This window comes from Natator depressus, chromosome 13 (assembly GCF_965152275.1).
Source record: "Natator depressus isolate rNatDep1 chromosome 13, rNatDep2.hap1, whole genome shotgun sequence".
Classification (NCBI taxonomy): domain Eukaryota; kingdom Metazoa; phylum Chordata; order Testudines; family Cheloniidae; genus Natator; species Natator depressus.
Window position 1 is genome coordinate 28133157 of NC_134246.1, and position 23253 is coordinate 28156409.

General features: G+C 43.3%; 1 protein-coding gene across 3 annotated transcripts in view; it reads right to left on the reverse strand.

The window, feature by feature from the left end:
- Positions 1-412: 412 nt before the first annotated feature.
- CBFA2T2 (CBFA2/RUNX1 partner transcriptional co-repressor 2) overlaps positions 413-23253 on the reverse strand; it is a 96451-nt gene continuing 73610 nt past the window's right edge. For 2 of the 3 annotated variants that reach the window (XM_074970327.1, XM_074970328.1), the window contains exons 3-11: positions 21059-21300; positions 18259-18348; positions 17065-17246; positions 16000-16253; positions 15193-15278; positions 12608-12803; positions 10328-10396; positions 9215-9405; positions 413-3688 (exon numbers count right to left, since the gene is read on the reverse strand). In XM_074970327.1, the coding sequence (XP_074826428.1) occupies positions 3395-3688; positions 9215-9405; positions 10328-10396; positions 12608-12803; positions 15193-15278; positions 16000-16253; positions 17065-17246; positions 18259-18348; positions 21059-21300 (1604 nt within the window). In that variant the 3' untranslated portion in view covers positions 413-3394. The remainder of the gene's footprint in view (positions 3689-9214; positions 9406-10327; positions 10397-12607; positions 12804-15192; positions 15279-15999; positions 16254-17064; positions 17247-18258; positions 18349-21058; positions 21301-23253) is intronic. The other variant, XM_074970326.1, reaches the window with a different exon arrangement.

Here is a 23253-nt window from a genome sequence, read left to right on the forward strand (position 1 = left end):
TGGGGCTAGAGAATATCCTTTGCAATAAACATCTTGGGCTGAGTACCAAAATTAAACCACTTAAAAAAACCCCTCTGTGCATGACTCAGGTTGGAATTCTGCATTTGTATTTGACTTTGGGGATTCATTTTGGGCTCCATGCATGTGCCAGAAGATTGGCATGGCTGCCTGGTTTCTCAGCTTTGAAGTGGACATATTGCTTTCATTTCCCACAACCCTTATTAGCCATGACTTTTATCATGACTGTGAGGCACTGTTCCTACAGAAACCTCAAGGAATCTAAGCCTGTTACATGTATCATGATAAAATTCTATTCCCTTTGAGAGATGAAGGAGGAGTGGTAAGATGAATATAGTCTTTTTATTGACTACTTTGAGTAGAACAAACTAAATACATCTGTAACAGTTTGGGTTCCTTTATACAGTACATTAAATAAGTTATGCACGGGAATTAAGTAACAAATTCCTATTACAGAATTAAATGACAAAAAATATAGAAAACTCAATCCAACAAGTCTTCCCATACCAGAATTTCACATTTATCATTCCATGTTTAAAAAAATCATTCTAATCATGACTGTTAGTATTTCATTTATTTACATTGGGGTTAATTTTATTTTAATACATAGAGAGCCATTGAAGTTGAATGAAAACTATGGAAGACTGTTTATTTACAAATAATTCCTCAGAGCACTGTATTGCTCTCATCCTTTTTGGGGTCTGATCTTAGTGATTGCCCTTAGGCAACTAACTAGTACCACTTCAGTATTTGTAGCTAAATACAGAGGATACTACAAACATTGAGGCAATGGTATTTAGTTAGCGGAGGCAACCGAAAAGGTTTTCAGGGTTACCACTATACCAAGAGGGTCCTTAATCAAACCTCCCATTGGGTGCATTGACTGAGTAAGAACTGCAGAATCCAGTCCTCTGTTATGAAGGATATTTTCATGAAAACCACATACTCTGTGGCTTCTCTCTGTTCCTTATCAACTCAGTACAACGCTGATGGGTAATGGATCATCACTGGAAAGGTCTGATAGTTTAAGAGAAGAACAGGACTTTGGAGGGATTTCACCCCTGAGATGCTGTTTCTGCAGAAATATCCTGATAGCAGTAGCGAATGAAGGGAACAGAGATGAGAACCTTACACAGAATAGGAATTGCTTGCAAATAGGTTTCCATTATCCAGGAGGCATCAGCTGTTCTCTGAGGTTAGTACAGATGGTTATGGAACAGCCTCAACCCCAGAGATGGCCCCAGCTCTTGTACTTGAGGCAGGCATACACAGCCATGGAGAAGGACTTCAGACAAGTAAGGAATACTGCCAACAATTATCTCTGCACCCTGCAATCCTGATCTGTTCTTCCTTTAAGAAGCAGAAGAGTCTGTACCAGAGAAGCAGCTCTTTCATCTACCTGCAATCTGTATCTACAGGCCATGACTGAGTCCGGGCTCCGAACTGTGGTAGTAACCATCTCTCACAGGGCAAAAACTAGAGATTCTTAATATGGAATTTTGGCAATGAGAAGATTTTTGCCTGTGAGCTAAAACTTAAGACATGTGAGTTAACCACTTCATTACTGGAGACTGCAGTTTCCAAATTACGCTCCCTAAGGACCACAGCCAGATCAATGAGCTAACCTGCTCTTGTTACCGTGGCATATCAACAACATCCAGTTGACAGCAAGCCTGTTCCCATCGCTAGCCCAAGGAATAGTAAATTACATCTTCATTATCAGCTGCCATTTTAAAAAGTGACCAAATATAATTTAGGAATTATTTGCCTTGTTTGGCTCTAATCCAAAGATCACAGAAGAACAGTCTCTCAAAAACAAAACCTCAGTAAAGGGCCAATACTCTAGCCCTTATTCATGAGCAGCATGAGAAGCCAGTGGGACTCCCAAAGCGAGCATGCTCCGATTCCTGTTGCATTAGCTGCACGTATAACAAGCTCTTAAGGGACTCATAAAATAAATTCTTCTAGGCAAACTGCGTTTCTCTGCATGCACCAAACCAATCCTCCCCTCTGGACCAGATTAGAACATTGCCTTCAGGCCCAACCAGCCTACTAATAGCCAGTTCAGCATGCCATAACCCAACTAGATTGCATCCTTCTGAGCAGTTATCTCTAGACCGGCTTTAATTGATATACATTGCTTTATAAATGCACTGCTAGTGAATTCTGTCATCTAGAGCAGTGCAACCAGGTGCTTTGGTGGGGTTGCCCTTCTCTGCATGGAATATAGGTCTGGAACCAAGAGTTCAGCACACAACAGAGCTTTGGTAATCCCATTTAGGCTTGGATGTTTAAAAAATTGACATTAGTTGCAAAATTCTGAAACTTTTTTTAAAATCGTTGCGCCAACATGCTTGGAAAGAACAGGCTGTAAATGATCCATTGCAATCGTGTGGAGGAGATTCACAGGGTGAAAACAAAAGTCAACAAATCTAAAACTCAGAGTTTCCATGCAGTGGAAAAATCTTTCCTGCACAGTGAAGTAACCCAACCCAGCCTGTGGGGCAACAGGCCACAATGACAGGTCGAGATTTGGTCTGAAATATTCAGCACACAAGGAGAGTGAAGGCTCCTAACCCAGCTGATTGATAAACAATGGACTGTCCAGTTAGAGAACAGGGTTTAAAATGGGCCATATAAAAAAGATCAACTGTTCCCGCTCAGCACAGAGATTTGTTTAGCTTCCCACCTCAACAGAACACAATTCTCCTCTCCTCCAGGGAATGCCCAACCCCTGCAATCCCAGTGAGTCACTTTGCAGCTCAGACGTGGGGAAAAGCAGACATCTGTAACCAAGAAACTGCTTATTTCTCATTATGCTGGAGAATGAGAAGTTCTCCCGAGGAAAATCAGTTTGGGTGGACAGTTCATTGCAGAGAGTTAGGAAGTACAGAGCCAACTGGGAAGAAGAAAAATATGTATCTGATGAAAGAGGAGGAGCAGCGAGTTGTATGGGGAGGCTTCTCAGGCAGCCTGGCCATCCAGCAGAAAGAACACCACACTTCATCCTTGGATACTGCGTGCTGCTCTCCTGGAGTCTCCTGCATGTCAGGGCAGGACATGGGAGCTCCTTCCCAAAGAAGTTCAATTAAAACAAAGAGGAAGAGGCCATAGTCCTGAAGGTCCAAGTGACGTGCTCTCTGGCGCCAAGACTTCAAAGCGAGCAGTGTTGAGGTCCCATTGGCAAGGCTGGCATGTGGTTCTTAACAACTGCTGATGGATTATAATGAAACGGAAAAAACCTCACGAAGATTAGCTGGAGCATCAGGGCTCTAGAGTAGCTGGTGGACTTTTTACAGCCTTCTGTGGAGCGCAAGTGTATTTTAGGTTTAAAAACAGGAAAATGTATAAAACCTACTGAACTGAATGGAAAGATTTAGAGTCCATTAGTGTCTATTGTTGTCACGGAAGCTGGGGTAGAGGATCGGGAGGTCGTTGCAGAGGTCTTCTCTAGGGCAGGACTTGGAACCCCATCAGCTGGTTTGGCGGCGGCGGCTGCTGCCAATCGCCCTGCTGGCAGGGAAAGCGGCTTGGCCTGGCTGTGTAACCCTTGTCCGCAGATCCGATGATGTCTCTCCCAGTCTTTGTGCTGGCAGAAAGAGCCACAGTACCGGGCAATGTTGCATCCGCTGCACGTCTCACTGGCTTTGCGACCGCAGTTCCAACAGCTCTGCAAGGCAGAAAACACTTGACTTTAAAACATATTTCCCGAGGACGTTAATATAGTTTGGAGGGCAGCAAGACAGGGCTTACTAGGCATTTGCAGGATTTGCAGGCACTGCTTTGTCCCAGAAGAAATAAATGTAAAAAAATCCACCACTTCTAGCCCTTTCACACACACTCTAGCCAGGGAACAGATCACGCCAACAGACAACAACCTGCCAGACTGTATCCAACTGGCATCCCACCCCAAGTGCAGGCAACATCACCCAAGGAAATCAGAGCACAATGCTGCTACACATTTTTTTCACTTCCTGTTTTAAGCAGCTTTCTTTTACTATCCAAGGGCTCTTCACAGAGATTACAACAACACTCCCATAGAGTCAACATTTGCCTACGATCCTGCTTATCCACACAAGAGGTTTCAATGGGCTAATGTGGAAAAGAAAAAGCTAATTTAAAAGCTTATCCACCAGGTGAAACTGTTCCCAGGGGGTGAGATTCAGTCGGGAAGCTGAGCAAAGCCTCTCTGGACTCTGGAAGATATGTCAGCTGGCGGGTTTACAATCTGTGACTGGTTTGTAAGGAGCACAAGGGCAAAAGGCCAAAACTGGGAGCTGTGACTGCAGTTGGTCACAGAAACGGAACGGGAGGATTAGCTTTCTGCAGCTGGACTTGTGCATTAGCAAAACCATGCTGGGAGAGCAACGTCTGCTGTGAAAAACCAGCTTTGCCCAGATTCCACGTGTGCCCCCTTACTCCCACCCCGCAAGATGTATTTCACGAACCACCGCGCTTCTGCAATGCTCACAAAAAGCTGCTAAGAGAGCAGGAAAGGGAAGTAGCCTTGAGAGTTTCTCTGGTGGCATGTCGCACGTGAAGCTCGGAAAGATGCATGTTAGCAGCTCTCACAGCTCAGCAGTTCTGCACCAAAAACCATTTGCTCCTGGCAATAATTTGCTGGCTTGTAGCAAAAAGCCTAACTCAGTTGATTGGTAGCGGAACTGCTCTAGAGTCAACACACACAGGAGAGAGACTCGATCTTCCAGAAGAAGAATGTGGAAAAATACTCCACTGACATGTGAAGCCTGAGAAATTGAGTCACAGCTTGAAAGCCACTGACACTCCTGCCTAAAATAGTTTGCTTCCGACCATATTTGATGGATTACAGGATATGCTGGAATAATGACACAGCTTTTTAATGTGGTGGCTGAAGAATAATGCACTCCACAGAAGAATCACAGAGGTTAGTGACAAAAAGATCTGCTAGCTGGACAGTCCAGGGTTTTCCTGCGGCTCTATGCTCTAATGCGGTTTCAAGAATCTAGTTTTAACTGTATCACATGGTGGTGCTTCCGCCACTTCCCTTGGGCATCACTCAAACAGATCTCACTAGCAAAAAGTCTGCCTTGCTATTTAGCCTAAAAATCATTCCTTTACTTAATTTTATCTCATAACTTCTGTATCATGTTAACCAATTCCTCCCGCTCCTTGATACCTGCATCCTTCAATGCTTAGTGACTGCTACACCCTGCCCTTATATATTTCTTGGCTAAACATCTATCTATATTAAATTTTTTTGTCTTCTTGCATAATAATATGTAATAAATATATAGCTCTTTTCATCCTGAAGCATGCCTGTGAACTGGGTGGAGCCAGCTGTGTCAGAACCAGGCATGCAATACTATCCAATCATGGCTCAGCGATTGGTAGAACTGTGTGACCCTCCATGAAGTAGTGATGGCTTTATTCACTGCAGATTGGACATTACCAAGACATTCCTGGAGGAGGAATCTGAACTACCTTGTCCAGTTTGGGCTACATCAATATTTTTCAGTGGGACCATGAGGGTTTTCTGCACGATCCTAGAATGAGGTTACTGGTGCCATCAGTGCGGCTTGCCTCCTTATGGAGAGTTGCCCAAACAGGCCTCTTGCAGGCTGCTAACTCAGTATCCTCACAAACCACATAACCACACCATATTCCATCTACATCAATGAAAGACACCATAATCACAAGAGAGACCAGTATTTCTATGCTTTGGAATGGGAACTCTTGTTTCTTGATGCCCGAGACCTGAACAAGCAGATGGGGAGGGCACTGCTATTTTCTCCCAGAATTTGATCCAATAAAAGCTATTCATAGAATATCAGGGTTGGAAGGGACCTCAGGAGGTCATCTAGTCCAACCCCCTGGTCAATTCCCAATTTTTGCCCCAGATCCCTAAATGGCCCCCTCAAGGATTGAACTCAAAACCCTGGGTTTAGCAGGCCAATGCTCAAACCACTGAGCTATCCCTCCCCCCCGCATCTTGTCTCTCTCATTCCCTCCCAGACTCAGACAGTCATGGTACCACACAAACCCCTGAAATAATGAGAGCAAGGGGGCTATTGCTGGTCTCCACAATTCACAGCAAAACAAACTCCATGTGCTCACCATACCCTGCCCCAGAAACTACAGAGCCAAAACAAACCAGAAACACCAACACAGCGATGCTCCAGAAATGCAACTGTTGTTGGGCAAACAAGGATAGGAAAAAAACAAAGACAGATCAGTGGACACACATGTTCATTCCAGAGTTTGCAAAGTGCTTTGGGATCCTTTGGAATAACAAGAGCTATAGGAACCTTACTTTTATTCATTTGAGCAGTAATATTTCATAACCTTAACGAGTGAACAAGACAGGAGCACAGCTCCTTTCCTTCTTACTTTCCCAGTGCAATGAAGCAATTTATATTTGCCACTAGTCTTTCTGACATGACTTTGCAAATGACTGTGTATTCATTAAAAAAACAACCACCACCCCTCTTCATATCACAAACCCACTTCAGTTCTTAAGATGTACAGTTAAGTGCTGGCTTCTAAATTAGCTGTTGCCACTCAAGAAAGATCTAGGAGTCATTGTGGAATAGTTCTCTGAACACTTCAGCTCAAAGAGCAGCAGCAGCCAAAACGGCTTAACAAAAGGTTAGGAACTATTAGTAAAGAGATGGAAAATAAGACAGAAAATATAATGCCACTATATAAAATCCATGGTGCGCTCACACCTTGAATAGTGTGTCTAGTTTCAGTCACCCCATCTCAGAAAGGACATAGGGGAACTGGAAAAGGTTCAGAGAAAGGGAACAAAGATGATGAAGGGTACGGAACAGCTTTGACACAAGGAGACAAAAAGATTATAGCTGTTCAGTTTAGAGTTAGGAAAGTGACAAGGAGGAGATGACAGAGGTCTATAAAATCACAAATGGTGTGGAAAAAGTGAATAGAGAAGTATTATTTACCCTTTCACACAATACAAAAACCAGGAGTCACCTGATGAAATTAATAGCAAATTTAATACTAACAAGAGGAGGGACTTTTTCACACAACACAACACAATTAATCTGTGGAACTCATTGCCAGGGGATGTTGTGAAGACCAAAAATATAACTGGGTCCAAACAAGAACTAGATAAGCTCATGGAAGATAGGTATATCAACACCTATTAGCCAAGATGGTCAGAGATGCAACCCCATGCTCAAGGTGACCCTAAACCTCTACCAGAACCCAGGAGGGGAAAACAGGAGTGGATCTCTCTAAAATTGCCACATTCTGTACACTCCCACAGGAGACTGGGCTACATGGACCATTGGTCTGACCCAATATGGTCATTCTGATATTCTTAGGTTAGTGCTGAGAATCTTAAGAGTCCTCTTTAAAAAAAAAAAAAAAAAGAGAGAGAGAGAGAGAGAGTATCTTTGGGATTTCCCCTTTCCAGTCTTTTTTCCTCCATGCCTCACGTGCATCTCCTGTTGTTTTCAGTGTTAAACTAGTTTCCCTGCTCCATTAGCTCCATACAGATGCATACAGAACCCCATGACCTTACTCACCATGCACAACACACTTCAAGGGGCCCACTAAGGAGGGGAAGGACAGGGTTAAGTAAATCAGCATCAGGAGGAAAATGGTGGAATGTCATTTGGCAAGAGCCTGGATGAGACAAGGACAGAAAGAGAGAGGAGTCCAAGATAACCCCAAAGCTGAGCCACTGAATGATGGGGAGGACAGCAGAGTTGTTGCCAGTGATGGACAGAGATCAGGGAAAACAGTGTTAGCACTATAGTTAAATATTCCCCTACAATAGATCCAATCTTAATAGTGAAGCATTGTGAGAAAAAGAATGGACCAAGCTATTTTCTTTACTTAAGATGAGGGGAACTGAAAAGGCAAATAAACTACATCTCCTCTGTAATAACGTAAAGCTTTATTAATGAGGAAGGTGATAATTCATTTTCATAAAGTCTATCCTTACCAGTCAGTGCCCACTAGCTCTGAAGGAATCAAACGTCATTGTCTAGAAAACATGAAAGTACCCTCTTGGGTATATTTTGTGGGTTTTTTGAGTCCTGGAAGGATCAAATTAAAATTTTGCACTGACCTGCTCAAGATTGCTCATGCTCCACTCGGCTTTACGAGTTTTCACGAATGAGAAAAATACTGGGGCTATACGTGGAGCGCAGTTCAGTGTTTATCTCAGACGGAATCTGTTATGCAGCATGTGTTTTGTAAGACAACACAAACCCCAATATCCAAGAGGATATTCACCACGCTGGTCTGCACAGACAGATGGACGCATGGACACACACTTACAGACTGCTATATAAAGAGCCATGTAAGTCTCTGAATGCCCATCTGGAATTAAGTGAGGCATCAAGCTAGGATGTTGCCTGTCTTTTGGGCAGCAGTGTGGCCTAGTGGATAGGGTACTTGGGCTGGGATTCAGGAGATATGGGTTCTATTCCTGGCTCTGCCACTAGTCTGCTGAGTGACAATGGACAAGTCACTTCCCCTCTCAGTGCCTTCATTTCCCCATCTGTAAAATGGGGGTAATGATTAGGGTGACCAGATAGTATGAAAAATCAGGGACACTTTCTTTCTTTCTCCCCCTTTTTTTTTTTGGGGGGGGGGGGGGCGGGGAATAGTTGCCTGTGTAAGACAAAGCCCCTAGTATCAGGGCAGTCCCGATAATATTGGAGCATCTGGTCACCCTAGTAACGATCCTGATCTCCTTCTTTAAAGTGCTTTGAGAACTACAGATGAAAAGCACTAAATAAGAGCTAGGTATTTATTATTATTTTAAAGTCATTAAGAAAAACAAAAGCAACTTTTAAAAAAAATCTCTCCAGGGACTGAAACAAAGCCAGTTGCGAAAGAGTGGCTGTACTCAGAGGAACGTGGAACAGAACTGTATTCAACAGCTCTGATTTTCCTCTTGTATTGGGATAAATCTGGTGTAGCTACTCTGGCGCTGCTCCGACTCAGGATCCCCATACACACTGGCCCTTCAACACTATTTTCACATACACGAGGTAGCCTCTTACACAGGTTTCACAGCATGCCCAATGGAATCATTTCTAAATTGATCCCACTGTCAAAGAAACAAAACGGGAGTTCAGAGCCCAACGCCCACTGCGAACTGGGCACTATATCTCACCCTAGAACACTGCCCATTCGTTCTCCCAACCCAGACTGCAGGGATACGGCCATGGGTTCTTACCTCTGTAGATTCTTCCTGCTCATTAATCACTAGGAAGGCATCCTCTGTAGCTTGACGCTTTGCATCCGCAATGGTTTGTTCCATGCGGGCCCTCTCGGATGCAATCATTTCAAATGCCTTCTGCTCTGCCTCAGCCACAGCTTTCTGCACCTCAGACATGGCCTGGCGCTTCACCTCATTCACGGCTTCTTCTGGAAGAAAACAACAGTCTCACTGGCAAAACAAGCCTCGGACAAAGATAACTGAGTGAGACTGGGAAGAAAAATCCCCCCGGGCAGCACCATTCAATGTTAGGGTGGATATACTAAAGAGACAATAAGCAGATAAGTGCCAATGAACCTCACCCTTGAGCTGAAGAGACAACCTCTAGGGAGAGAGGGGAGTTCAGTCACCACGGGCAAGTCAATCTATGGCTGCTCTGCTGAGGCCAACAACAAGGGTGCCTAGTTACTGCCAACTGTTAGGATGCTTACTAGGATAAGCCTACCTACTGGGAACCAGTCTAAATCCACCATCTGGTTCTACACAGCCTTCTGACCAGCCCTGATGCCAACTACTTCTGGTCATTAGCCTATCAGCTCATAGCCACTGAAAACCAAGAGTATTGGAAATCCAGACAGGAGTAGGTCAAGAGAGGCAAAAAAGGGCTAAAAACACCCCGCAGATTGAAGGCCCAAGAAATGGAGGGACCCAGATTAGTTTAGATGAAATGGTGCTGCGTTACATTGCAATGGGATTTGTTTCCCCAATGTATTACTCCAAACCTCCACACTCAGCTGTTGGCGCATCAAGTCCACACCTACGTTTTCCCAAGTGCGTCTCCAACAGCTTCCCAAGCTTGTCTCCCCAGGTATTTATACTTCTGGGTCCGGGCATGCATTCAGTGTGGCACGCAAACTCCCAAACTGCACACACACAGCAAGTGTGTGCTCAGCTCAGGTGCATGCCTCTTTGCAAATCTAGGTCAGCATATAACCAGCCAGCCAGGAAAGGAACCACACATTCAAGATGCTTTTCTACAAAGCATGACTTTGCATCTGGCCCTGTGTCCCATCTGCATTTATCCCTTAAGCTTGTGGTAACTCTATCAAGTGACCATCTACAAATACTTACCAGCTTTTTTCCATATCTCTTCAGTAACATAGCCTGTCCCGGACCGGCTGCTGAATTCCCGCTGGGAATCTGTGGAAACAAGGAATGCATTGACGGATCAGCAGTGCCTCCTCTCCTTGAATTATTTTGCTTAAACAGCCATTCCAAACCCTGCAGGAAAGCTATGAGAACCTGCAGACAGTGTCTATAAACCTAGCTAGAGCACCAAGGGACCACGATAGGCTTAATAGCTAAAACCCAAGCAAGTGATTTCTGCAGCTCAGACCATTCATCAAATGGCAAGATGATAAATGAACTTTTAATTAGCGTCCTGCATGATTTATTGCACAGTGTAATCCACTTCCATCTTCCGATACTTTATAATCACAGGCTATATTTATAAATATACCTCATCAAACATCTGCTGTGTGCAATGATTGTGAAGATCAATCTATACTAACAATGTATTACATTAAATACAGCACTTTTCATTTTCAAAGATCCCAAAGGCAACTCCCAGACTAAAACTGAAATACAAACTATGCATCTCTTAAAGCTATAGGTGTACAAACACACCCGATACTACACTCAGTGAGATATAATGTGACAGATGCTGGTAAACGGTATCTTTATTTGGTATCACGTGATCTCAGCAATTTAAAATATATTTCCACTGGAAAAGTTTTAGAAATCTAGTAGTATGGCTTTTTACACACAATCTTTTCTGGTCTGTTTTTTAAAAATATGTTTTTCTAAAGGTTCACATGACTTCAGAAAAATTAAACTAAACTAAGTCAAACGGTAATGGAAAAGGCAGAAATATCAGAGTTTGTTGTTCCATAGGTTCTTACAAAACTCTGCAATGTATACACCAGCTATTTCACTGACATGGAGGTTTTTGATCTAACTGCACCCTCTAGCTCAAACACACCGGTATTACAGTCCCTGATATTACAGCCTGTTAAGGGAGAATTCAACAAGATTCCTGCTCTTTTAAGTCATTTTTAACACCTTGGTGCTGTAGCTACCTTTGTCCTGAGCAGCTTTAAAAGGCTGTTATACTCTGAGAAGCAATGACGTTCAGTGGTATTCCCTGTACTTAACCGATCTGCTCCCTCTGTGTATTCATTACCATCTGCTGACTCCAGTGACTTTTTACCACTTTGCTGCTCCAGTTAGAATCAACATCGATAAGAAAGAGGGAACTGGGTTCTGCCTCTTTTGTGCTGTCAACAGAATTATTTGCTAAGCTCTGGTCGGTTCAACCTGTAAAAACTCAACTGAAGGCAACAGGGCTCCACAGGTGTCCTTGAGGGAACATTTGTCCTGCAGAATCTTTATTACGTATGGCAAAGAAATGAATGGATGAGTCCAGCTTGACTCTCAGAGCCCCAGGTAAGTTTGTAGGGCAGGCAGGTAGAGAAAACAAAAAGCAACCCACTTTTTTTACTTGTAATTTAAGCACCCGTGATCTGGAATTTGGTTGACAAACACAGAAGCCCACAATGCTATTTCTAAGGATAGAGTAGAGCAGAGCAGAATAATAATTCCTGGCATGCCATTAAAGACTGTACTTCCAATATATTAAGAGTGGCCATTCATAGGGTATACCTTCTTCATGGCTTTAAACAGATTGAATGAAAAGGATTTCTTCCTAATGAAAACCTGCTTCTACAACAAAGCCCTACAGTTCCTTGGCACTTTCCGAGATATCAGGGTGCCAATTAGTACTTGTTTCATAATTATGGCTGCAACCATTCTGCACTCTATTCTCAGTCCTCTTCCTCCCAAAATGTTTCTAAAGAGAAATTTCAATAGAGAAATTTTAATTTTTGCAAAGTTTGGGGGAAGCTGCTCAAGTCATTTCAGAATTACAGGCAGCTAAAAGTTCACCATGCTTCCAATAAAATTTTTTTTAAAAAAGCACTCTCTATTTTTGGGGTGCACCTGAAACTCAACATCAACTTGGTTTTCAAATCTATAGGATACTCTCAAAGTAGGGCAAAGGCTAGTCTGGAGAAACCCTTTCAGTCTCAGAGCATACGAACAATGTATTCTTCCTCCAGTCACTCACTGACACATGTAAGTTTCAGAGCACTTGATCCAACCGGATGTTGCCATGCAATATTTCACGTTCTGCTGCTTTTAGATCTGACACATCCGATGAACCAAAGAGAACTTTTTTTAGTCTCTAGGTTTAAGTCTCCCCCAAATCTGGAGGACACTGCTGTGGAACCACAGCCTCAAGTGACCAGTAAGCCGCCCTGTAACTATGTGGCAGCAGTTGGCTCCCTCTCTTACCACTGTTGATGGAGTCAGAACTCCCGGGACTGTGCTGCCTCGAGATGAATTCACTCCCTCCCTTCCTTGTCTCTGTGCTCTCGCTGCACCGCCTCTTCCAGTAGTTGAGCTCCTCCCGGTCAGCCTCCTGACAGCGCCGCAGAACAGCCATGGAGCGCCTAGTCTTCTCCACCATTTCCATGATGCAATTCAAAGCCTGTTGGGGAGAGAAAGGTGAATTTTCAGAACTGGTTACCGATGCCTGTTTCTTTGACGTTCTCTATAGCAGAGAATGGTTTCTTAGTGGAAAACGTCAAATTGAAAGCGTACTTCCCAACAACAGGCCAAGCCTGCTTATGTAGACCAAAGAACGCAGAATCATTTGAATGCAATGGGAAAATCAGAGACATTCAAAGTCCCGGTGAAATAAAGCAGAACATTCTCTCAACAGCTGAGATTTCTCTTGTTAAAGTATTATTCAAATGAGTTCTGCTTTAGCATTATCAGATCCATGACAGCAGGTTCCTATTTGACTCCTTATTCTTTTCTATAAATCTACAGACAAGACTAGGGATCTGTCCCTGTTTGGACCAATTATTGGCATAGGTTCAATCACTGGAAGGTCCTTGATATGCTCAGACAGCCAGAAAGAAAGCAATAATATCAGCTACACTCACACAATTATTGTTCAAAAACAGCGTTTATTCATTCCCCTGGCATTTGGTGGAAAACCCCATTTTGAAACAGCGTGGGACAGAATTAGTGAGAAATTTCTTTTTATTGGTCTGCAGCTCTAATCAAGTTACAGATTTACAGAAGTGAAATTTCTTATTGCAACACAATTTTTGGCTATTTCACATCAGCCATGTGAAAGAGGGCTGAAATCTGACACTCTTAAAATTTCTAAAACTCTTCCTGAAAAGAGAGCATACTGTGTTAAAATTTCTATCCAACTCCCATCATCTGGAGCTGCACAGAAAACAGAGGGGAATGCAGTGTGTACCCAGGGATTCTCCATCAGCCAGTTAGATTGACCTTGTCTTAGGGAACAGATAGTTGTCAGCAGGGATCCTAGTTTTCCATTATAAAACCCCCCAAAGTTCTCCGATAAAAAAAACCCATAAAAATCCATGTTTTTCTGTGATTAAAATGAAACACTGAACTTTAGTCTCCCTAACCCCATACATAAGTTATCAGTTGAACACAATGTTTTATTGATATATTTACAATTTTTAAGCAAGTTCAAAACCTACTAGAGCCATCAATCATTATAATAAAATAAATTAATAGAATTGCTCTCCGGCTTCCCAGCTCTGAAGGCAGTGCCACAGACAGCAGCTTCTCACACCATCCCAGAATGCATTCCAGACTCTCCACCCCCCCTTCCCCCCAAGTGGGCGTACCCCCAGTTTGAGAACTTCTGGAATAAGTGTCACTGGTACTTTCAGTAAAATTTAGTGAATAAGTAATATGTTTTTATTTTTTCACAAAATGTAAAAACTAAAGATTCTCTGTAAAAATGCAAATTATGCATTTTTCTGCAGCAAACAGATTTCTACAATCCCTGTTGTCAGTAACTAGCCATATCCCAGCTGTGCAGAATTTGGAAGTGCTTTGATACCATCTCCCCTCTCACAACACAATTTTATCACAATTATGTTTTATGCAGGGATCAATTTAATAGTTTTCGTTGCCTTCACAGAGTCCCAGAATCCAGGATTAGTATCAGAAGAATGAACAGTATTTTGGGGTAAATTTCCAGCCAGGTCTCTGTCCAGCTTCCACTTGTGCACATGCAAAATTACCCCACAATTTGCTCAGCAGTTTGCAGATGGAAACACCTGTTAAAATGCTAATATTTGTATGTACCCTTGAAATAGTCTTGTACCTGTACGTGCATGCAAGTGGTAGCATTGGGTCCAATTGGTTTTGCAGGTGCCATGGTTACTAATTGAGGTCATAAACAAATGTAAGGCCTCACAGGCATTTGTGCCTGCAAAGTGCAGGTGTAACCCACATGTGGGTGTATGTTACAGATTCTCCTGTGCCTGCCCCACAGAGGGTATGAGTCTGTTACAGACTCAGCTACCGAACTTTTGCTCAAGCTGCAGTAGCTCTGGAGGTCCCATGTTCAGTCCCCACAGTGCCAACCAAGATGACAGCTGTCACAAAGATACACGTTTGTGCCACTTGTCCTTGTCACAATCAGCCCTTCATTTCCAAACAGACCCAAGAAGATAGCTGTGCCCCAGCTTCATTTAACATTGCATTATCAACAGCAGCAAAAAAAGTATTCGTTCTTCTTTAACTAGCAATAGGAATTACAATGTCTTTACATTACACTGCAGTTTCCATGAAAATATATTGCCTCCTGCTGTTTCCTTATCCGTAGGATGCGCCGTTTTAGCCAAAACCCAGATTATCACAGGATATCAGAGACTTGTTAGGGAAAAATCGGCAGCAGTTTTAAAACATTTTTAGTGTGCACTAAAATAGGCCACTCAGAAAATGCTGATTTGACACCACCTATGACACAGTCACGTAAAATGAAGCAGCTGGTGGTTTGGTTGCTGGAAAAGGATTTTATTTTTTTTTAGGTTCCTTACGTGATCGAGATGCTTCCACTCATCAGCCCACTCTCTCTCCGTTAAGCGATGGTCCACGAGCTCATCCTGATAGCCGCCATTTAAACCTGTTATAAATTACACCCAAAATTAGGACCAGAGAGCATGATTTCTTCCATTAGACTTTACTCCACTTTCAAATCGTGGTCTGGTAGCTCCAGCCAGCGGATAACAAATAAGGCTCGTTAAAGTGAAAAAATGTATGTTTCAATAGTGAAGAGCAGTGGCGTGGAAAAGAGAAAAATCTTGATTTGAACAAGTATTTTTTCCCTTTAATCCCAAATGCACGTACTTCCTATGAAACTGGTCTCTGGGAACATGGCTACACTGCAGCTAGTCACCTGAGTCCAAGCCCACCACACCTTTTGGGGGTAAGCTTTGGAGGCTAGCCCAAGCTACAGTGTAAACACTGCTACTTCAGTGTGCTAGCTTGCGCAGAGCTAAGACAAGTCTGTCTACGCGTGCTGGGAGGCACACTCCCCAACGCAATGCAGGACATATCCTGTACTGTCTACAGCAAGAGGGACCTCTCAGATGACAGCAGATAGCTCCACTTATACTGTATTCTAAAGAGCTCCTGCAACTGGTTGTTTAGATACAGCTGCCCTGCCCCCCCCCCCCCCCCCGGGTCATCTGCCTACAGAAAGCGATTTCCGGCAATGTGCATTTTATTGGCGGATCTCCTCAGTATGCTGCCCAGCTGTGTACTGGACCATTCCATAGGAGCCCTAGTATGACAGATCAGGCAAGATCACATATGGGACAGAGAAGGGGCCAGGGCTTTCTTACCGAGATTGCTATGTCTGTCGCGCATATCCCTCTGTTCCAAGAGCTTGTTGGGGTCTCTGTACAGGTGGGAAGTTGCGATGTCTTCCAAGGTGTAGTGCTGGAGTGGAGGTGGGGTTGGATGGAACTGCCCAGCAGGATTCATGAGGGGTAGAGCCAGGGCAGGGCTGTGTCGCGGAGCTGGACTAATGGTGCACACTCTCTTGGCAGGTGGCTCCGATGGGAGCGGGTCTCTCTCAAAACTATTTTCTTCTCTTCTGCAAACAAGCCAAAAGAGGTGGATTTCTGTCAGCACCAAGAACGTATTCAGAAAGGAAAAGAGATGAACCCAGCTGTCCAGAGAGAGAAACAGATTTCAAACCAGGACTCTGAGCAGCAAAACTTAGCAGGAACAAGCTGGGAAGCCAAAACAAATGTATTACACTTGAAAAAACCCAAAACACAACTACAGGACACACTGCCACGTGGGGGTGGGGGAGGAGGAGAGGGAAGAGAAAAGAAGCTGTTAATGTAGATTATTTCCAGTTGCTCTTCTCTAAACTCCAGGCACATTCTATGTAATTATACACAAAACTGTATCCAAAATACAATTAGCAAAGCTTAAAATAGACTTCTGAAACACACCCCTCCCTGACCCCCAGTATCTCCTCCAGAACAGCCTCCCATTCCCTACGCACTCCACTCCTCCAGGGAAAGCCTCAGGGAACAGCCACCTCTTGCATTTTAGGCCAGACTGAAGACGTCATGCTAGCTTCTAGCCAGCGAAGCACTCTCAGGCAGACTCTGCTTGACAGCGTATCAGTGCCTGAAGAAAACCCTGTGAAGCCCGGTGCAGTGTCCTCACAAGCACACCAGTCTCTTGGAGCATTTTTATGGAGCCACGTTGGACGCAGCACTGAGAGCGAATCAGAGAGGTCATTAACTGTGAGTGAGAGTTTGAACAGGCCACTTGGCTTAACACAAGGCAAGAACAACATCTTACAGCAGTATTAGGTTTCACTTTGACTTCACTGCTCCAGGAACAGGGCCACTACTTAAAAACTGAATTGAACATGCAGTTCCCTTTACCTGTCTGGACTATGTCTCTTCCCATTTCCATTCACCTCCATCAGCAGCTCAGAGGAGTCGGCCGGGGATGTGGTGTTTGTGTTCAGCAGGATGTGCTCATGCTGGGCCAGGTACTGGGAAGGAGTTTGCTTGGCAGCCCGGGCACAGTGCAGCAGCTCCCTCTGCAGCAAGGGAAGGTTGGCCTGGAAAACAGGTTGCACTGCATTGCAGTTTTGGTTTGTAAAGTCTGACAGCAGTGTTGATTCCGTCTGTCTACTTGACTCCAATTATCTGTCAAAATGGCATGACTAGCGTCCACAGTTTAAAATTAACGGGGCCTGTGCTATAGCCTTGCTGTGCACTAAAAAGGCACTTTATGATGTTTGTATAGGTGACACGTGCTTATGTGAAAAAAACTGTTCTCTTGAGAACTAGAGAGGGCCTGAAACCAGTTGTGTTAGGAAACAAAATGTTACCCAATAACCTTCCTTGTGATTCCAGCATCTTGTCTATTTCAGGGCCTTGAAAATCTGAAAGCAAGACCTGATTGGATCACTGCTGAATTTTGTTCTGTTTTATTTTTCTGACACACAAATAGACATGATAGGCCATTATAGACCTTAATACGCTGTTAGGGCTATCCCAGATTGCTGTATAAACAAACATTTAGAACATATGCTTTACGCTTTTAGTGCATCTCTAATGAAAAGATGACAGCATTCAACATTACATATCAATTACTTATTTGTTTTGGTGGAGTGCATAATTTCTCTGAAACCTCAGAAACTCCCTTCCCTAAGTACTTGTATTTCCTCTGTTCAATACATGCCCAGCTGGTCCGCTGAAATTAGTTATGGAGTAAACAAGAAATAAATTATGATACTTGGAGTTAAAGAGAACGTGTGGAAAAATGAGATTATGCTAAGAAATGTGTCGGGAAGTTCAGTCATCACCTTCAGATGCAATCAGCCCAGAGGAAATGGACAATACAGGATCTTTAATGATGTCCATGACAAAGTCACACTTTCCCTCTGAGCTGGTCATATTAGGTCAACATGACTGTATATTCTGGACCGTCTTCCTGCGACGTTAAGTGTAATTGCTCTGATGAGCTTCCGGTTTACTGGTTCCCAGCAATTGCAGTGCTGCCAAACAACACAGGCTGCTGGGTTCAACATGTGAAACATTAGCGAGACCCTGCAGTTTCACCATCACCTTCAGAAATGGAATCACAAAGGGACGAAGAGGGAAGTTGGTGGCCTCTTGGAGCTTGCAGTGAAATTCCTCAATTGTCACTGTAGAGTTCTGTAAAAAGAAACAAAATGAAACTCCATCTTCTGCACAGTTTAGTCCTTAAAATAAATTCTGTGTGAAGAAGGAAACCAATGAAACTTGAAGTTAGCCTTTTTATTTGCCATGTGAGATCAATAACGTTTGCACCAGCTTTTAGTCAGCAGCACCTTATCCCCTAACTGGCCTACCAGTCCACTGCCACAGAGGATGACTGAAAGACTTTCCAAATCCATAAAACATACTCCACAACCTAAAATACAATAGAAAGTGCTTGAGTTCCATGGAAGCACCATAGTGATTTCGAACATGGCTTTTAAAAATTGGTAAGAAACACTAATTGGGGACCATCACTTCTACTCTGCAGGTAAAAATGCCTGTGTCAAGGTTCCTTTCCCACTCTGAACTGTAGGGTACAGATGTGGGGACCTGCATGAAAATCCCCCTAAGCTTATTTTTACCAGCTTAGGTTAAAACTTCCCCAAGGTTCAAACTATTTTACCTTTTGCCCTTGGACATTATTGCTGCCACCACCAAGTGTCTAATAAATATATAACAGGGAAAGAGCCCGCTTGGAAACGTCTTTCCCCCCCCAAAATCCTCCCAAACCCTACACCCTCTTTCCTGGGGAAGGCTTGATAAAAATCCTCACCAATTTGCATAGGTGAACACAGACCCAAACCCTTGGATCTTAAGAACAATGAAAAAGCAATAAGGCTCTTAAAAGAAGAATTTTAATTGAAGAAAAAGGAAAAGAATCACCTCTGTAAAATCAGGATGGTAAATACCTTACAGGGTAATCAGATTGAAAAACATAGAGAATCCCTCTAGGCAAAACCTTAAGTTACAAAAAGACACAAAAACAGGAATATCCATTCCATTCAGCACAGCTTATTTTATCAGCCATTTAAACAAAACAGAATCTAACGCATCTCTAGCTAGATTGCTTATTAGCCCTTTACAGGAGTTCTAACCTGCATTCCTGCTCTGGTCCGGGCAAAAACAAAAAACAGACAGAGAGAACCCTTTCCCCCCCCCAGATTTGAAAGTATCTTGTCTCCTCATTGGTCATTTTGGTCAGGTGCCAGCGAGGTTATCTTTAGCTTCTTAACCCTTTACAGGTGAAAGGGTTTTTTCCTCTGGCCAGGAGGGATTTAAAGGTGGTTAGCCTTCCCTTTATATTTATGACAGCCTGCATGCACTATAACCATTTCTAACACTTGCACAAATACAAATCCTAATGCACACACAGGTGTGTATCGACCAAGCTATGGGTTTTGCACCAGCACTGTATTCGAATACTTACCCAGGTGTTAAGACCATTGAAAGAGTCTGCACAGGTGTTGACAAATTTGTATAGTGCATGCAAGTACGTGCACACATGTGAACAAGAAGGACACTGAAAGTTCAGTCTTCATTTGCTAAGGCTAATTTTCAACACTTACGAGAGTTTAGCACTATTTTCGTTTGCTCTCCTAGTGTATCTGGATTAAATTATGCGGGGCAGCCCAAACCTGGCATTAAGAGTAAACAGCCATTAATACACATCATGTGTTCTGCTACGTATCCCATCAAAAGCATTTTGCATGACATGAGTCTCTCCGCTCACTGGAGGCTTAGAATTTACCTTTTTCTAAAATAGTGACTGAATCAGTGAATTTACAGCAGCTATCCCTGTACAGTGGTAGCCAGAGGACCCCAAGATTTGCCAGAGATCTCTCTCCATATCTTTAGGAGCTTATGCATTCAACCAGTCAGCCACATACTGAACAGTTACAGAAAATATCATGGTGGCCTGTATAGATCAGACCTAGCACTTACATCACCACTTTTTCAGAGCACCGCACCAAACATCAATCCACTCTCACCACAGCCCCGCGAAGCAGGGAAACATTATTGGTTTTCCCCAAGGCCATACAACAAGTCAGTGGCAGAGCCTGAACTTGTGAGTTCCTGACTCTCTCTCCCCTCTGCACATTCCTTTAGACCACACTGCCTCATGCAGCAAGGAAATATTAAGTTTGACCACACTGAAGCCATGACAGTATTTAACAAATGGTGTGTCAAACTGGCATTTCCTTCGTTTGGAAGCAGATTAGAGCAAAATCCATCAGCAGCCAGAGTCAGGAAAATTAGGAATTCTTCATGTTCCAGAGGGTTACAACAAGACATGAGCAAGAGATGGTTTATCTAGCAAAAAAATAATATGCACTTCTCAGTTGCAAGGAAGCTCTATCTGCAAGAGAAGGCTGAGGAGAGCATGTTCAGGACCCTTTAGCAGAAGATTTATATCATAGGAAATTACTGTTTTGAAAAAAATCAGACCTGCTACTCTCCTTTCAGTCAGGAAGAAAAACAGAACAGGCCTGTGATTTGTAAGGTAGGATTTTTAGCCCAAGCCCCTCTGGATTTCATGGAGCTTAGTGGCATCCAGCTAGTAGCTGAAGATAAATACAGATGAGAATCCAACAGCTTATTGAAGCCAAATGAAGATGATGAAAAACAGAAAAGTTATGAGACAGGGTAAACATTATACAAAGTTTAGACTTGCTTGGTAAATAGCTTTCCCATAAGCCACAAATGCATAGTATTGTGCAATATATACACATGTTGGCTGCCAGGTTCCCATCATTAGCAGAGCTCTCGCCCACCAGAAAAGCCCCAACGGCCATTTGAGAGGCTTTAGTCTTGAGCGGCTTCCAGGACTCCATTTGTTAGTGCTTACCACTAGTGCTAGGACGAGGGTCCGGACCTTCTCCCCGATCTCTGGTGAAATGTCATTGCCAAACTGCTGAAGGGTGGTAAGGAAGCGCTTGAGTTTGCTGAGCTGCCGGGCCCCACAGGTTGCTGGGAGTTGCTGATTGGTCAGTGAGGACGAAGATGACGAGGCAGGACCATTGCTGAATCTCTGGGGTGGAGAGGGTGCCCCATTCAGCGTCGGGGGAGAATGGTTAATCCCATTGGGCACTGAAATGCAGAACCAAACCAAAACGTAAGCATAAGTGACCACTGCTGTAACAGACTGTAGAAATACCCAAAAGGGGAATACAACAATTCCATGCTGGTTCAAGAGACTCAGAAAAGAAAACTGACTAGAAATAGAGCAGAGCACCCCAGAATTGTGGGTTAAAGCAAAAATACCATGTTAAAATGGCCACACTGGGTCTATTTCCTCAACCCCTGTACCTGTTTCTCTAAGTGCTCATGAAAACACAGGACATTTCCTGCTGATGTACTCAAACACAAGGATGCAGGCACAGCTTTGTTGAATGGCATTTATACCCATTACTTTTCAGCACTCTAACCTTTCCATTTCTGGCTCTGTTCCGATACGGAAGTTTAACTATTCAGCCACTTGTAGACCAGCTGTAAAAGTTTGCAGGCCAGATCAGCTGTCCATAGTTTCTTTTTTAAACCTACCTGTCAGCTGTTTTTTAAAATGTTTTTCTCATCTGAATCCTATTGAAATTTAGAGCATGGACTTTAATAGACTCCAAAGACCTATCTTAACTTCCAAAGACATGAAATCATTACTAACAATTAGGGTTAAAAACAAATGCTTTCTCAATAAATACCTATGGTTGTGATAGCTCTCGGGGAGCTGAGCTTCATAAAGTTTAACAGCGTAAGGTAGAATAGTGTCTCACATATAGATCAAGGGCTTAGATATGCTTTAACTCACCCAGAAATTATGGACTGCATGCCAGAATTTCTGGGTGACATTCTCTGGCCTGCATTAAATGATTGCAATGGTCCTTTCTGGCCTTAAAAATTGACAAATTCAAGGTAAATCAATTTTGTTCACTTAGTCCTGAGTCCTGCCAAGCATCTGACAGCACAGATGTTTGCACCCACATGCAGTACTGCGGACATCAAGAGGCCTTTGCTGAGGTGTAAAGGTCCATCCAGGCGGATCCCGCTGCAGGATCAGGGCCATGCCTCTCCCCAGGAAATTTACATCGGCCTCAGTTTTGCAAGTGTCTGGTGTTTTTGATCTGATCATGTTGGTGAGCTTGTTAGTCTATTTCAACATGCTTTCTGACTAAATTAGACTAAGCTGCTGATGTTTAGGGGCTTCAGGAGGGATTTGAAAAATTGTTCAGATCCCGATACAGCTCTTGTGCAATCTGAGGTCCTGTCTGGGAAACGTTTAAAGCAGGCATATGATTCAGGCCCTAATGCGATCCAAACCATGAACCGCAGAGTGGAAAAGTACATCATATTCAAAATATATTTTAAGTCAATCCACTGTTTCAAAATTATAGCCCCAGTTCTGGACTCCTTGTACCCCAACACCCACTATAATCACTGGGAGTTTCGGCTGAGGAAGTAATACAGGATCAGGCCCCAAAGAGTATAAAAATATTACAAGTCCTCCTTTAAGGGGCACTGTTTGGAGCAGCACTGCAGAAAGAATGCCCAGGACTATGCTGTCTTTCTGGGATGCTGATGCATGCACATGTACACATGCATGCAGAGAGAGAAACAGAGAGTTGACATGGCTGTTCAAGAAAAACAGATATGACCACTTCATCTTCATTTAAAAAACAGGGAAATCCAGCAATATTTACCAAATTGGACCATGAGAAACAGCATGGAAAAATTATTTATAAACTTAGTATTGTGAAAACTATGGTAGTTTAATAAGAATTATTTAAAATTATTGTGTTCTCTTAAAATGAGAGCCTTTCAACTTCAAAAGACTACCCTAGTGAGACCTTTTCAAATGATGGGAAGGGAAGGATTAGGGCAGTTAAACCGCTCAAGGGCTGCTCAGAGATCTGAGGTTATAAAAGCTCCACACACCTGTCGTGGCAGTGGAGAAGCGGGGAGACAACCGAAGAAGAATAACCAGAGTCAGTTACAGATTCACAGGAAAGATAAGGGCAGAAAAAAAAAATATCAAAGCTTGCTCATGTT